A 17,844-nucleotide genomic window follows, 5' to 3' on the forward strand; every position below is an offset into this window, starting at 1 on the left:
ACATACAGGTAACGAGCCGGTAACTCTGCTCCGAGCGCTCGTGCACCACGTGCCCGCGCAGGTGTGGCTCTCAGGCTCGTGCCCGTCACCCCTCCCCCCAGCTACAAACTACAAACCCTGGCGGCGCGCTCCCGTGAAGTAATTCATTGTATCAGATTGAGACGGGAGGAAGCAGCGAGCGACTCGACTGGTCGGAAAAGCGACTCTGCTCCGGGAAACACTGAAAACTCCGACTGCTAGGCACATAAACTACAGGTAAACTACTTTCTGTAACACCAGGTCATTACGAAGTGCTACTTCTCTCGTATTGTTGAGTTTAAAAGCGGACAGGGTTATTTTAAAAGTTGTCCGGAGCTTTGAGAGGCCGTGCTAGCAAAGCTAACGGTAGCTAGCGAGGTTAGCTGCCGTTAGCTTTTCCCCCTAACCGACCTCAATTTCAATGCCGCTTCCGCACTTGCCACACACTTGTGCTGAGGAGAAAACTGCTGTATTCTGAGTATATGAGCTCCTGTGGTTGAAACGCCTTGGTCAGACTGTACCGAGGGCTGTTGGTAAACTGCGAAAACTTGTGTGTTACCTATAAATTGAACCTTTAAGACTGGCCTAGATTGGCAATCCAGTCGTAGCCAAACAATGAGTCTCTTTTCCTGACTTGCCCCGGCTGACCAGGCGGCTTCACAACGGCTCTCCGGCACTTCTTTAACGGCTGCTAGTTGTAGTAAGCGTTAAATGTTAACGTTAGGCGTTAACGTTATTTCCAATATGTCAAACACTATACGGAACACAGCCTCTGTACTTTCTTTCAACACCCAAATCCTATTCTCTCGTTTTGAAGGTTTTACAACATGTCAGTGACCATAGAGAACACTCTCTGTAATTAATAGGGGATTTTAAGTTTCCGTTTTTCTATAATGAGGTTTTGTCATGAGCAGTGTTCGTCTGCGAGGAGTCATATATGTAATGTATATGTGGGTCTTGGTGTTTAGTTTGGAGCGGGGCCACCCACCCATTCTTCCACTGCGGACACACTAGCCATCTGTTGCCTCTGTGATGACGCCATCTTTCTGGTGACCCACCCAGTGGCTAGCTGGTTTTAAAAACAATGTTTGACTAAACACTGGGAGCTCTCACAGGCAAGAAACACAACTTTGTCTGTGCGCTGGCTATGGTGGCTAGTAGACCTCAAGAGGCACGAGTCAATTTCCCAACCAGCGATATAAGTGTAATATAATTGACCACTTAGGGATGGGTGATACTGATGAAAGGATCTATACTATATTTTGATTGACCACAGTCATTGATGGGACAGTGTAATGGTTGTGATCTACCGTCATACAGTTGTAAATCAAAGCTAAAATGTCCATTATCTTTAAGTTAGTAGCTGCAATTTTTGTCAGTTTTAGCCTGACTCAAAATAAGAAAATTATCATTTAACTGTGTAACGAAGGCGAAGGCATTCTTGAAGATATACAATGATAAGTAAAATCTCAATAATGTAATCTAGCAGCACAGTGGCATGATATATGACATCCATACCTAGCTCTGAAAAAGGACTTTTACAAGCAGATACCGATAGATACTGTTGCAAATTTAACATTTTTGGATGTGGGTTTGATGAAATGAAACCTTTTTGTGATTCATTTCATTCATTGATTCATTTCATTATTCCTGGCAACTATAGAAATGCCTTTGGAATAGCATTTAGTCCATCAAAAGATACCATAGCTCCTTTTGCAGCACCTAGTGCCGGGGAGGCAGTGAGACGAGTTTTATTGCAGGTTTTCATTCTGTCACCCTTGAAGTCGTTAACTAAAATCATATCCTCTCCTCCACTGTAATAGAGGAAGATTACTGTGACTGACTAGTATTAGTTTCATTATATTGTTAATTCATAAATCTGGTCACGTTTTTATTATTGGTCAAGGCTTCTCTCCAATACATATCACTTCTCTGGGGGTTTGTGCTAAGGATGTGGTGTGATTCTTTCTTTGTAATTGTGGAACTAAGCATCTGCTAATCCTCTTGAAAATACAATTTAATTGTGTCCCCAAAGCATTATGTCTCCTTTCTCTAACGGGTCATTTTAAATGTTTATCAGCAGTTTGTATTAGCGGTGTTTTGCTGTGCAGCAGAAGCTCATTATCGTATTAATGGCCCACTTTTAAGATATTCAAGTTTTGTTTTGATCTTAAGGATTAGAGTGCGCATTATGAGTGATTGTGCTTATTATCGTGGATATGTTTAAGGCTCCAAAATTGGCGTCAATGATTATCCAGGTGGTTTGAATGTATCCTAGTGACAATTTGTCTTAAGGTCAGAAGATTCAGTGTTTCAATTAGCAACATGATTAATCTGGTTTATCAGTCAAGATCCCTGTGCTTGAGCACACGCATGTTGTAGCTGTCATCTTCATCATGTAGGTTAGGCAAATTGTTGCACTGAGCTGGCCTAATTCAGGGGGGGACAAATCACTACCAGAATCCACAAGATAGATGTTTTTTAGAGTGTGTTTTTTCTTATGTGTGTGCTGTTCAGTGCACACTATGCTAAAAATAATTATTTACTGTTTCACAGTAATGGATCAATTTAAAATTTCACCGCCCACAGAAATACATGTCAGGTGGCAGAAGAAAAATACCTGCCAAGTTTCTGTCAGAAACTGCCATATTCATCATCCGGCAGTCAGTTAACCATCACTAAGCTGGGGCTAATTTTCCACGCTGAAGACTGCGTGGGGTATTTCCTGGCGTAAACACACAAGCCTTTTGATGCAACTGCTGCCTGTGTGGGGTTTTCTAAAGGACAGGGTGATGAATCATCAAGCGCACAGTAACCATTTTAATAATACATTTAACGCTGTGTCATACAGGGAAACAATGCAGGATGAATAGTGTTTCACTTAACGCCACATCATCCACCAGTGAAAAAGCCACAGAATAGTTTTATGTTTGAAGAAAACTGGTTGTGTGGATGCATGAGTGGGTTTGACTGGCAGGCCTGCTGTCAAAAATATTGGCTGTTATAGTTTGATTGGCTGACAGCACACAGGATATTTAACCATAGCAAAGGTGGAGACTAGATTGAAAAGCAAGACCTATCAGACATTGTGTTTGTTTGATACACTGATAGCTTCTTCAGTCAAGTAGCTAAGGAGAGTTGGATGCGCTGCGTTGTCAAATTAATACAAGAGCAGTTTTTCAAAAGGAGCACAATCAGTGCTGGCTCTCAGTGTGTGTGAAGCATTAATCAGACATTTCTGTTTGGAAAGTCAGTTGATGAAGTGAATCGCAAAATTGACAAGAAGGCTTACCCCTGCTGCCAGTTGTCATCCTTCAATTTTCACTGGCTGTGTTTATCACAGGAGAGCTCCCAGATGCTCTCTCTCTGTATATATCCTACTCTGCTAATTCAGTCCTGTTGGGTCTATCCCAATCTCTCTCCTTATCCATTGTTTGTCTGGCTCCAAATTTAATCTCATGGTCTCTTCTCGGCTGACATGCAGATGGAGGTGGAGATTTGCACATGTAGCCTGGTTCTTATTACCTATCAGGATTATAACTGCTCAGGGGAGTGCATTTGACATGCACTCAGTTTATTGTGACTGTGACCATCAGCATTGCCTGCATAACCAAGCTTTTCTTTCCTTTGCGTACATAAACATTTCAAATCTCTAATGCACCCGCAGATGACAGTTTGGACATCAGCTTTAATGTGGTTGTCTGCAGGCTGTAGCTTAGTTGGCATTACATCACTTCCACCGCTTCACACATGCACCACTTCTGTGCCTGACAAGCCTGTTAAATTTTTTGGGCTGGCTGTTTGGCAGATATGACTAATATATTAGCAACAGCCCAAGATGATGTTGTGTGTGGTTGGTGGTAGTTTCACACTCGGCGTGTTGGTGCTGTGTAGCCGCAGCTCATGGTCCCACTTGTAAATTAGCTTTAACTGGAAAATATCTGGTTTTTAGGAAATGAATGGTTAAGATTGTCCCAGATTCTGTATTTCCATATAGGGCTGGATAATATACGAATATTATATAGATACTGTGATATGAGACTAGATATTGCCTAAGGATCCAGATATCATAATATTGTAAGTGTTGTCTTTTTCTGGGTTGAAAGGCTGTATTACAGTAAAGTGGTGTAAGTTTCACTGTTTGAATATTTTGTGAAAACACCAATAGTGACCCAACAACGACAACATTGTTCCAAATCAATATTGATGTATGTGGTCAAAAATACTGGGCCGTGAATCAACACTAGCTAAATCCAACCCGTTTTCATCCAGATGTTTGAATTAGCTCCTGTTCATACACTCTTTAAAAATGGCATGCTCTCTCTTGACTCTCACAAGCCTGAAGCTTGCAGGCGCGTTTAGCACTGAGTCAGTAATTTACATATTCAGCTCATATTGGGCAGGTGTAAGGCTGTGTGATTTGGCCCAAGGAGAAAATCCTCTTTTTTTCCTGTCTTTTTCTAAAAGCCCATTTAAAGCAACAAGACAGAAGGAACCATGACAGGAACTTAGAGCTGGGCACATACTGTTCGATTTGAGCCTGTTTCTGACCCAATTTTTTTGCTGCACAGTTAAATTTAGTGTCAGACCAAAATTCAGCTTCGTCTGGCATGCAGTGTACAGGAGGAGTAAGAACATGTTTATACCTGATCAACTGCTCCTTATCAATTGTCTGATGTTAAGATGAATAACCAATGTCAAAAATTTTGGTTGGTCATCATCAGGCTTTCACATTGGAAGCATTGAAGCAGAGCCACGGGTTGTTCCCCCAGAATGAGTGCCTTTTTTCCTCATGGCGCCTGTGCAAAGGGGCAAACAGAGCATCTGAAAGTGCCATGGTGACACAATGTGGCATCTGGACAGAAAATATGGAGGCTCGGTTGGTTAAGCTGTGGCAACTGCATATGTGCCTCCATGATGTTTCCTCCTCCTGTCATGACCAATATGAAGAGAGAGACACTGGCAATAATGCATTATTGTGAACCATACTGGTGTGATGCTACGAACAACCTTCTTCCTGCCCCAGAGCTTCCATACAAATCTTTGACAATATTCAATAGCCACAACGGCCCCAGGGGCCAACAGGACTTTTTATTGTCTATTTTATATGTACAGTGTGAGCACTCAGGTCATGGCTTGACAGTCAGACTGTACAGTGTGAGCACATAAATCAAAAGCTTTGGCTGTACATCACAGACGATTTTCTCAAAAAGAAAATTGAATCAAAAAACATCTCTGATACAGGCTCAAATTGTACAGGGCATGCCCACCTTAAGACATTTGTGGCATCAAAGCAAAATTACGGCTCCCACATTTTTCTTATTTTTCTGTTTTTCTGTAACAAATAGAAAAACTTAATCATGATTGACTGACATATGTTTTTCAGAATTCTTGTGCATGATAGCGGAGTAAGAATAATAACAGACCTGCACAGCTGTCATCATTTCACATGTTAACAACATTTAGGCCACCCCACTTGTAGCCCCTCTCTGTTTTCCAATTTTTTAATCAAAATGCAAAACAAAAAAAATGATTGACACAGCTTCTAGTACTGCTGATGTTTGAGAAAGTACGTGTGAACATTGTGTTCCCATTATTGATGTAATTCTTATGTAGTCGTGTTGTAATAACTCTTGTTCTGTGAAATGGTGTCAATGAATTCCTGCTACACATTTAATAGAGACAAGAGTCAAGCAGTTTTAGGTAGTCTTTAAGCTACTCGTTAGCATTGCATCAGTGTGAGAATATCCTGTCTTAAAGTGGAGCAACTGCCTGTTGATCACTTTGTTAATCATTATTATTGCACCGTAACACACATTAGATTATGTTCTGTGTTTCCACTATTTTATGTTGGCCCCGCTCTTTTGAAACCAAAGTTCAAGCAGTTCAGTGTTCAGACACAACAGTCTCCACTGCTAATGGAGATTTTCCTGTTGTGTTGCCTGTTTTATGCACATTGTGCCCTTCCTGTTGTGTGTTTTTTCTTTCATTATGTCCCTGTTAAGTGTTTTCCTGCATCTTTTTTTGGCCAGGAAAAGGTTTGCATACTAACTTGGAAATTTATAGTCTGATACTGACATTGATACCTAGATGCTGCATTGTATTATTACCGGTTTTAAGACTCCTGTTGTCTGGTGAGCCTCTAAGGGAATATTTAGTGACTTAATGACTTTCTTATAGGCACCTAGGCAGCATTTGTTGAAAGGAGGGCACATTGTTATTTACCCAGCCTACCCGCTGGTCAGACGTTTCGAGCATTGACCATACACCTGCCTCGAGGCTACAGCTGCCCCCGTTTTTGTCTTTTCCTTTTTCCTCAAGTCATGGAGGGAATGGTCTAATCTTTTTTGACACCGCTGTCCTACTTAGAGTATTCATCTACCATTTATAGAAAGCTTGCAGCACCTCACAGTGCTTTGGTGCATTTTAGGGTCAGAAACTAATGGGACAGAGGGCAAAGAAGGCCATGAAATTGAAAGACAGTTTTTATTAGGGAACAATAATCGACAAGAAGCACTAGAATAGTTTTGTTTGTATTTAATCAACTAGTAATCACACTAGAATTTTACTTCTTATGTGAATGTAACAGGAAGTGTTTCTAAATGTGCTGGGGTCTAGGATTAAATATGCAGACAGAAGCAGAAGAAAATGTAGGCAGCATACAGTTTACAGTAGCTGAATATGCCAGTTGAATACAAATTGCTGCATGGACAAAAAAAATAACCTAACAAAAAACTCAAGGGGAAGGAAGACAGACTGTTTGGGGCCAGAGACCATCTTCTTATGCAAGGCCTATGCAATATTTATACAGATTTTAGCAGTACAATCTTTTTTACAGTAGCATGCCAACATTTAACCGGCGGTCCCACACGTCTGTGATCAGAGGAGTGAAAGTCACACAGGGAATTCAACCTCTAACTGGGCTGTGGTAGCGCCATGTTACAGCTTCAGAAATGCTGCAGATTAAAACTGCAGCTCAACTGATGGATTCAGAGAGAACGGGAGAGGTGTTGGGGAGTGTGCTCTCCATCACACCTCCTGCTGACTCACTGTGATGGAGATAGCAGGTTGAAGAAACGTGATTGACACCGCACAGTGCTGCACCTTTTCAGATCAAGGAGGAAATAACCTGTCAGGGATATGATTTATCACCCACTTTATGTGGGGTCCGATTGTCCTTGTGCGGTTAGTACGTACACAGTGCATATACTGTGTTAGTGTGAAAGTTGTCTCTGCAGCAGCGCCACCATGACAAATGAGGTGTGTTTGATGTGTACCTAGTGAATAAAGTGGCTGTGCCTTTTGGACACAGTTCCTTTTCAAGTATGAAGGGAAATTGCTGTTTCCTGTTATATGTTCTGATCACACTCTGTTGTTGGTAAAAATGTGGCCATAATTCTTGTTATTATGCGTCAGCAAGAATTGAATAATTCAAAGGTTTTCAATAGAAAATCCACAACATTTGAAGTTAGTTCCTGTGTTTGTGGCTTTCTGAAGAATGACATTTCCCAATATGGAGTGATCCAGGCTGCTCTCAGCCAATGACACGAGACTGCACGACACTCATTTGCCCCAACTTCCCTTAATTTGGTTGGGCAAGCTCGTTCTCTCACACCCACACTGACACATCTGTCGGGTCTTTTACTAACATGAATTACTGGAACCCTGGCTAACTTTTACTTCCTTGGCGCTCACAGTAGCCCTTGTTGCGCCTTGCTGTAATGACACCTGTATGTTGAGCAGTATTAACATAGAACCATCTCCCCATTGTGGTCTGTCCTGATAGTTTCATTCTTAATCATCAGAAATCATGATCAGACCGTTGATAATAGAAGTGATATATTGAATGACGCAGGACAGCAGTTCCATCGTGACAAACTGGACGTGCTGTTTTTACCGAGCTACCTGTACCTGTCACTGCCACAGTCAGTATTTAGCTAATGCAGCTAGCCTGTTGGATGTTTATGTACTCATGCTCATACTGCCCTCTGCCTTTTTGACCCCTGCCCTTGTCAGGCCACTTTGCAAGCCTTCCATACTTAAAGAATAAAGCATTATTCATAAATGTAAAGGCCATTTCCTCTGCCATTTCCTCTGTCCATTTTTTTATTCAGGTTCTTTTAATCATCTCACAACCCCCTGAGAGACTGAGCCTGAGAACCTCTTTTTTCCAGCTCTGTGGTTAAATGTGTCAAGTATAGTGTTGCATGGTGCACCTACACTTTTCAGCACTACCTGATGCAGTCTTACTTTCATGCCACATATGTTGCACCTTATTTGCATGTTAACTTTTGTCTCGATGTATAAAATGGACCGTTAGACAGGTCCTGGCATTTGTACACATGCTAGTTTGTTGTGTATTTCCCCAAAAAAATCACAAGTAAAGATGGTTTTGGATAGTCAAATGCTCTGCTGTAACAGCTGAACTTCTGATTCTACTGAATGTCATGCTTTTCCTGTAGCTCCTTGATCATAACCTCTATCTCCTCCTCCTTCTGTGTCTCCCTCCAGGGATGGCAGCCATCCGTAAGAAGCTGGTAATAGTGGGGGATGGAGCTTGTGGGAAGACCTGCCTTCTGATTGTCTTCAGCAAGGACCAGTTCCCTGAGGTCTACGTCCCCACCGTGTTTGAGAACTACGTTGCTGACATAGAGGTGGACGGCAAACAGGTGAGACCGCTGCAGCGATTCTTTGTCACTACAGTCAGTCTTTCCCATACATTTGTCATGTCAGAGTGGTGCCTCGGGGTAGATCTAAATCTGAGACACATTCTTGTGAAGTGACTGCTTTGCTTGGTGAACAAATGCCATTTAATGTCTTTAAGATGAATATTTTAAATAAATAAACAACACAGTGAATTTGCACCTTTTTCTGAGACTGTTGAGTAATCTACTTGAGTTTCAGCACTGTCACAACACATCCCTGCCTCTTAGTTTCTTCGTTTTTTTGTTCTGGTATCAGGGCTCATTTTGTTCTCCGGATGCTTAATCATGCTCAACGCTTTAATTCTACCTTCAGGGCCAAGTGAGTGTTGATAAAACTGCACTGTTCCATTTTCACATCTTCCCTCACATTGCAGCAGTCATCTGCTAAGTCTGGTCTGTTCCTGCAGACTGCATTGTTTAGGCTTAGTCACAGGCCTTCAGATTAATTTGTCAAAATATTTGTAGATGTTTCTGGGTCGTCTTTAAGGTGTGAATATGTAAAGTGCAGTCAGCTGCTGTGCTAACTCAAACCTAACATGGGTCTTGTAATTGATTTGGTTTTACAGCAATGCTTATATGACATATTGATGGAAGTGTTCATGTGTGATTTCGATACACCTTTTATATCCACCAGAATAACATAAGCACATTGTAGAGTTAGGACCGTGTGTGATACTTCTAAAAAAAAAAAAAATCACCATAACTCAGAAGTAGGAAGAATGTATTTTCCTCTGGAGTGAGACTCCATGTGACTTCCAGGTTCATGATGTACTGTATATGTGCCACTCTGGATAACTGCTGCACCCGGCCCAACCCATCAGTCATAAACCCAAATGTCCTGACCTCATTCTGGGATAATGGGATTCTGGGACGTTGAGTCTTTATTGGCTGTTTGATTTCTAACCCCTGGTGTTGCTGAAAACTCGGGCTACTTCTTGTCAAGTGTCACAATTTTTCCAAATGTCTAGATCTGGTTTCCAATCCTGATCCAGCTTTGCAGTCTGCCTGCTCAGAGAGGTTTTAATATGTGTCACATTTTATATTGTCAGGGCTTAGGAGCCATATGCCAGAGTGTTTATTTGGAATAAATACAGAGTTGGTTTACATGTTGGTGTTTTTCTTTTGCCAATTTGACACGGCTGAGACCATTTTTTCAGAACATTTTACCAGCATTACAGAGGTACTCGTTTATTATTTGCTTTCTTTTTATAATTACAGTTCTTTTGCTATTATGATGCCTTAATTTCCTCTTGTGGAATAAGAAAATAAATCTGTCCTTGTTATAGTTCCAAGACAGGATGAGGTTCACCACAGCCCGTGTTTATTATCTCATTTATTTGCTGTCTTCAGTGTGAAAGTTGCGCTGATCAAGATGGACATGGTGTATTAACTTCTCTCCCTCCCTTTTGTTCTTCCTCTTCTCTCTCTCGTTCCCCTTTTCTCCGCGTTCCTTTGTCCTTCTGTCTACCCTCTGTGTGTGTGCGTGTCAGGTGGAGTTGGCTCTCTGGGATACTGCGGGTCAGGAGGACTATGACAGGCTGAGACCTCTCTCCTATCCAGACACTGACGTCATCCTCATGTGCTTCTCCATAGACAGCCCTGACAGCTTGGGTGAGTACAAGCCACAGGCACACACTCACAAACGGACAGACACACACCTACACACATTCATGCATGACATTAAGTACCACATCTCCGTCTTTCCTCTGCACACCCCCATCTTTCCGTTTTCATAAGAGGTTATTTCTGGGGTCTGTAGATTGTGTGTTCATCCTGTTGTGACTCTTAATACCACTCATAGAGGAACTGCTTACATTTGCGCGTGCACACTCACTGAGAAAAATCATTTGTCATGCAGTGGCGTGCTGCCACATGCTGTAAAACAACAAGTCATGCCTTTTCTGTCACAGTGATTATGAGCAGCACTTCTGTGATCATATGGAAATGGATTTGCATAAAACAAAGCTGATAAAAGCAGCAGATAATTAAAGTGCCAGGCATGAATTAAACAGGATTAAATGAGAGGAAGTTAAAATTATAATAAAACAAAGGCTTATTGTTCTAAAGCTTGTAATTTCAAATTGTTTTACATTACCATTCGTCAGACTTTACATCTCTGTTTAAAGCAGTGTTTTTGCTGACCAAGTTAAACCGATTTTTTTCCACACTTGATGCTCAGTTGAGATATGGAGGCTCTTCTTTGTATGTTTTTTTTTCCTCGTCTTCAGAAGCAGATTTATCTTTGCAGTGACTCACATTTTAAATTAAATTACTTTGTAAATGTTGGTCTAATCAAAATGCTAGCATCCTGTGATTTAACTCTGTTAACTAATTTAAAGATAAGGCTAACTGCTGCACCACCCAATAGCTTTTATGCAAGCTTTCCATTGTCTGCTTTTCAATGCGGGTTTTCAATTGTAGCAAGACAAAATGGCACCAACATTTCCTGTGAGTCTGTGAGATTATTTATGCAGTTATTAGCATTTTCTGTTTTTTAAATGAGACATACACAGAGAGGCACAAAAGGATACGTCTCTCCACTGTCACTGGGCAAGAATGGGCTTAGTTCAGTACACGTAGCACCAGAAAATATGTAAATACATGTTTTATAATTCAGTCTCTTTTTCCTGTATTGAGCTGCTGGGGCCCCTTGTTGATGGAAAGTTTATCCCACCACTTGAAAAATTTATGTATCACATCTACTGTAATAGGCTCTGCAGTGATTTTAAGTCTGACAACCAAATTACTTCATACCTGCCTCACAAATTTAAATGGCCAGTGATTATTGATCTGTTTGTTCATTCTTTCACAGAAAACATTCCAGAGAAGTGGACCCCAGAGGTCAAACACTTCTGTCCCAATGTTCCCATCATCCTGGTAGGAAACAAGAAGGACCTGCGCAATGATGAGCACACACGCCGAGAGCTGGCCAAGATGAAGCAGGTACTTTAATAGTTATTCTGTCTGGCTCAGTTTTTAAAAACTGAGATCTATTACCTATAAGGGTATTGTGTGTGACTTATGTCAACAGACTAAGAGAAATAGCATGGCTTGGAGGTATATTTTGTGCATATTAAACAGTTTCTATATTAACACAATTTCTGTGTTTATCAAGACCAAACAGGCCAATGCATGTCTCAGTCATGCACAAAGGTGGGCATGAATAATAGTATTACCATCTAGCATTTCATGCATGCATTTTGGCTTAGACATACTTCTCCTTCTGCTCAACTAGAGTAAACAGGGTTCCCACATGTCCTTGTAGTCAGTGAGTGTTTGTGAAATATTTGTAAGCAGACATAGAAAGCATTGGAAGTGCTTCAATAAATGTATTTTGTTTAAGAATATCATTTAAAGTTCTTTTGATATTGTCTGCTAACTCTGCCATCACTGCACCATTGAGAGGTGTTAAATTGTCTGTCAGCCTCTGTAAAGCCTACTAGTTCTCATTATAAAATTTCTCAGCATTGTTGCAGTAATTAGCCTTGAATTGGATTAATTTGTGTCTCAAACTATGCCACGTTGTGTCCTTGAATTTGAGGAAATTTGGTTGATGTTTATGGAGATGTAGGAACCCTGAGTTTATCTTTAGTAGATGACCGAAGTACAGAGCAGTTAGTGAAACGTGTATAGATCAGTTTTCACTGGTGTTTCACCCATTCATTTTTGGTGTCTTTAATTTTTACTCCTCTATAAAGCTGGGAAATCATATTTCAAAACATCTAGGTCTTTATTAAAACTTGTAGCGGGCTAGCCTCCCAGTGATTGGATTTATCCTTGAATAGCAAACATGAAAGATTTCAGAGGTAAGATCTGACAGAGTTGACGTCTTATGGAGTCGAGAGAACATTATATATTTATTAATTTCATAGTTAGTTGTAGTGAGTAGCCATTTTATTTTTCGAAGTTGCTGAGTTCGCTTAATGCTAATCAGAGCGCTCATTTTTAAACTTTATTTAGTTCTGATTTATATGGGCTACAGAGTTGACATGTTGTGGTTAGGGCGCACCCAATTGCAAAATTATTTAATAAAAATGATTTAAAAAAAAAAAAAAAAATAGAAAGTGTTCCAGTACTTAAGCAGCATTGCTGTCTTTTTGAAAACCAGAGGGTAATGAAGGAGTCCTTGGGATATAGCTTACCCCTTTTGTACGTAATTAAATTATGTTTTTGTAGAAATCTGAGTTGACAGAAATCTCTTTAAAGGGCCAACATTTTTCTAAAAAAAAAAACTTTAAAAAAAAAAAAGATTTATGTGACCGTAAGCCGATGTTAACAGTTAGTTTTAGATTTTGATTTATTTTGTGTGTTGTGAATTCTTGTGTGGCACAAGGCTGTTTTCTGGCACAGGGTAAGTTTATAAGTTAAAAAAAAAAATCAAGCAGATCAGAATATTTTATGACTTACATTTATTTCATAAATGTAAATATTTTTTTTTTTTTTTTTTTTTTTTTTTTTCTTTTTAAATTGTTTCACCCCAGAAATGAAATTTGTGTGTTAATAATATTTTGTTTTTTGGGTAAGACAAGATTTATCCCAGTTTTCAAGAAATTGGTGATTTATAGAAGTAGTTAGCTTTATTAGCCAGTATATCATAGACTTGGATTTTTAAAGTTAAAATGAATGTTTTCCTAATGCAAATTTTTGGTTTTCTCTCCATCCAATAGGAGCCAGTCAAGGGGGAAGATGGTCGGGAAATGTCTAGCCGGATTGCAGCATTTGGTTACATGGAGTGCTCTGCTAAGACCAAGGACGGTGTGCGGGAGGTGTTCGAGATGGCCACCAGGGCGGCACTGCAGGCCCGCCGCGGAAAGAAGAGCAATAAATGTGTCGTGCTGTAAAATGGCCGACATATTTGGACTGTTTTCACCTTGGGTCATTGTACCCAGGGGCTAGGGCTCGGGAGGGACAGAGGGATTACTAGATGGGAGAGGGAGGGAGGGGACGAAAAGAGTGCAGTAAATGACTACCGCTGTAAAATGGCTGTTTGTTGGACTGAACTTATCCTGGGACTTTGGGAAGACTGATGGAGAGGGACTGGTGGGTGGGGATGGGGTTGGGGGGGGGGGGGGGGACTACCGCTGTAAACCATTGGGCTCTTTACCTGTTTACCATCAAGTTGGGAAATTTACACCAGCCACCAGTACATTCAGTCTGTTCAACAAGCCACTTACACTGATGGAGATCATCAGGAGATCCTGGTCCTTTTTAAAATCTATCTGACTGGTAAAACTCATGAAGCTGCAGGTGAATAGTGACCTGCCTGGATGATTTGACAGATGGATGGGGACAAACAGACAGCACAGTAAATGAGTACCACTGTAAACAGCCACCAGTGGACTATTCACCTGTGGCGGTTGTACCTGGAAGTAGGGTTAGAGTGGGTGTGATAAAACTGCATGCACCAAACCAGGGCAAACCTTGCAGTTTTCATAGCCTTGCACACTCAGCCTACTTGTTACATGCTGTGGTTACATGGGCAGGTCATTTAAACAGCCCCACAAGTAGACAGATCACCAGTAAACTGTATGAATCAAGAACTCAGAGTGGTGCTTTAAACAGGTTTGAGGTAGATTAGCTTGCAGTTTGAACAAAAAAACTATATTGTAAAATAAGGCATTTAGAAAAGTTTGTCCTGATTAGGTTGCTGTATCCACGGTGGTAAACAGGCGGTCACGTGCTGTCAGGTGCTTGGGCCTTATGTGTCGTATTATCCGAGCAGCGTGGAGCTACACGCTCACATGTCCAGCTCAGTGCCATTTAGTCTCCCACTGTGGCTAATCCTGCGCTCACAGACAAACACTGAGTCGCTCTCAATGAGATGATCTGTTACAGCCAGCTGATGGTGCTGCTATTTGCAGACAATCTGGAGTTAGTGCAGTTTGAATTTTTAAAGAAAGAAAAGCGCTGGTTTCCTGTGCATCATCCTCTGGTGTGTAAGTCAAAGTGGCTCTCATCACTACCTGTATTCCAGTTGCTGCTTTGAATATTAGGCATCATACCATAGTAGTGTTGTAGAGGACAGTGTAACGTTCACTCGCTTCCAAAGGAGCAGCATTGTGAGCCCTCAGTGTCAGGGCTGGACGTTAAAAGCACCCACGTGCTGGTGAATCTTTACTGAGGTTGGTTTGTGTGCTTTAAAACGTGACCATTCTGTAACATAAAACATTTGTTGGGACTGAATCAGTGGAAGTGGCAGGTGAATGGTGGGCCCACTGGATGACAGAGGTAGCGTCCTGCCCTACATAGTACAACCTGAGCAAACACCGCCATGGCTCAGCTCCCATCCCTTCCTGTTCCACATAGCTGACTGCTGGTGCTCATCTTCCCCTGGTTTCAGACCAGGACAAAGAACAAGGAGAGGAGAGTATCGTGTTTACATGCACACCATTGATCTCCTTATTCGGGAAGAACAACTATTAATTTTGTTTGTGTAGGCATGTATAAAGGTCAAATGTACAATAACCAGAGCTAGTTCATGTTTGAGGTTTAAAAAAAGAAAGGTGCCTGGGATGTACCATGTTATCCACTGTACACATGTCTGCCTTTTACTGGTTAACTGTTGGTACCTGCCATCTGCTTTAACAGTTTCAAGACAAACATGACACGTGACGTGACCTTTTTATCCAGAATACTGTGCATGGAAGAGACAGAATTGTCAGGTTTGGCAGCTGGATAGATTTTTGGGTAAAACATGCTCATATAATCTACATTATTACATAGCAGAGTGAGAATTAACCACCTGCTGTGTGTTGGCAATGTTTCATTTTAGGTTTTTTTTTTAAGGTCTTTCCATTCTAAAAAAAAAAAAATAAATAAATAAGAGGCCAGTCATATTCAGGATTTATCAGCCACCAGCCTTTCCTGACTCTTCTGTGCAATCTACTGGCAGATTCAGGATCTCTTGACAGTGTTGGACCCTCCTGTTCTTCTTCCTGGCCTACAGGGAGGAGTCTGTTCCAGAAACTTTGTCTTGTGTTGTTTTTATACTTTATTTCCTGCTTAAAAAGAATCCTAAATATGTTGTCTATCAGTATTTAAAATAGGAGGTGGAAGACTATGGGACTGCTTATGTGTCGTCGCTTTAGTTTATTCTTCTTTTTGTGCTTTACCTGAGTTTTTTTCTGATGATTTACAATTGGTTGTAACAACCCGTCAATCATCCCTGCCAAATGCTGTTGTTAGGCAGTCAGGAGAAAGGCTGGCCCCTCGGCTGCCTGTCTAGAGCATCGCCAGCTCTTTTTCTGTTCTTTGTTTTGGAGCACAAACTTGGCTGAAAAGACAAAAGGAAAAAACAATGTATGTCTCCTTAATATGTACAAATCAGTTTTATTTCTACTTTTTATTGTATTTTAAAAATCCTAATTTTTGGATGCTGAAGCAGTGACGTAAACAAAGGAACAGGAAAACAAAGCTGTATGCAAAGTCTGTAAATATAAAACGTGGGTTTGTTCATACTAGACTATACACACGCACAGGACTGGAAACTGTATTTGTAAACTAGCTTTGGTTTGTGTAATAAATTACTTTCTATAACACCCAGCTTCTATTCATTGTGGTCTCAGGGGGGATGGTGAAGAGCTCTTAAGTTCAGTCGATACACATGAAGTATGGATGGAGTGATGGATATGTCTCTCATCAACTGGTGGGTTTATTTGTGTCTCTGGACTAAACGTGTCACAAATAAACACATCATGCAACATGAAGAATTAAAAAACACTTGAGAGGAAAAAGAGTGACATTTTAGAGATTCAAGTGGATCACATTACTTTTTAAATCACAAATTGTGAAACATTTGAAGTCTTACCACCTTAAAACCCGCTATGCTTTACACTTAAAATTGGAAATTATCAGTGAGTGTGGGTTGTTTACTTATTGGTCACGTTTGAGGCCCAAAGCAGAAGCATATAACGGAGGGAGTCGCATAAACTGCATATGTATGCTCACCAGCCACTTTATTAGGTACACCTTGCTAGTACTGGGCTTGACTTCAGAGATTTCAATCCTTATTGACATGATAGCATCACACAGTTGCTGCTTATTTGTCAGCTGCACATCCATGATGGGAATCTCCCGTTCCACCACATCCCAAAGGTACTCTATTGGATAGAGATCTAGTGACTGTGGAGGCCATTGGAGTACATGTCCGTCATGTTCAAGAAACCAGTTTGAGATGAGCTTTGTGACATGGTGCGTTATCCTGCTGGAAGTAGCCATCAGAAGATGAGTATACTGTGGTCATAAAGGGATGGACACGGTCAGCAACAATACTCAGGTAGACTGTGGTGTTTAAATCATGCTCAGTTGGTACTAAGGGGCCCAAAGTGTGCCAAGAAAATATCCCCCACACCATTACACCACCAGCAGCAGCCTGAACTGTTGATACAAGGCAGGATGGATCCATGTGGACCAAATTCTGACCCTACCATCTGAATGTCGCAGCAGAAGTCAAGTCTAATTAGAACAGGCAACGTTTTTCCAATCTTCTATTGTCCAGTTTTGGTGAGCCCGTGCGAATTGTAGCCTCAGTTTCCTGTTGTTAGCTGACAGGAGTGGCACCCAATGTGGTCTTCTGCTGCTGTAGCCCATCTGCTTCAAGGTTCAACATGTTGTTCGTTCAGAGATGGTCTTCTGCATACCTTGGTTGTAACGAGTGGTTATTTGAGTTCCTGATGCCTTTCTATCATCTTAAACCAGTGTGGCCATTCTCCTCTGACCTCTGGCATCAACAAGGCTTTTTCATCCAGAGAACTGCCGCTCACTGACTTTCTCTTTTTCAGACCATCCTCTGTAAAACCTAGACATGGTTATGTCCGGCACCAGCAACCATGCCATGTTCAAAGTCACTTAAATCACCTTTCTTCCCCATTCTGATGCTCGGTTTGAACTATAGCAGGTTGTCTTGACCATGTCTACATGCCTAAATGTGTTTAGTTGCTGCCATGTGATTGGCTAATTGGCTATTTGCATAACCGAGCAGTTGAACAGGTGTAATATAGGTCTAAGAAAGAGGCCAGTGAGTGTATGTAAGAAACATTCGCTTCATTACAAAATGGCAGTGGTAGGAAGTAACTAAGCCCATTTACTCAAGTGTTGCACTTAAGTACAGTTTTGAGGTACT

General features: G+C 41.1%; 1 protein-coding gene across 1 annotated transcript; it reads left to right on the top strand.

Annotated features, from left to right (window-relative positions):
- Window positions 1-141: 141 nt before the first annotated feature.
- rhoab (ras homolog gene family, member Ab) lies at window positions 142-16,261 on the top strand. Its single transcript, XM_049580139.1, has 5 exons — window positions 142-255; window positions 8,530-8,687; window positions 10,214-10,334; window positions 11,536-11,666; window positions 13,391-16,261. Exons 2-5 carry the CDS (start codon window positions 8,532-8,534, stop codon window positions 13,562-13,564), a joined length of 582 nt encoding a protein of 193 aa, XP_049436096.1. The 5' UTR covers window positions 142-255; window positions 8,530-8,531; the 3' UTR covers window positions 13,565-16,261.
- The last annotated feature ends 1,583 nt before the right edge of the window (window positions 16,262-17,844 follow it).

The sequence above is a fragment of the Epinephelus fuscoguttatus genome, linkage group LG7 (assembly GCF_011397635.1).
Source record: "Epinephelus fuscoguttatus linkage group LG7, E.fuscoguttatus.final_Chr_v1".
Classification (NCBI taxonomy): domain Eukaryota; kingdom Metazoa; phylum Chordata; class Actinopteri; order Perciformes; family Serranidae; genus Epinephelus; species Epinephelus fuscoguttatus.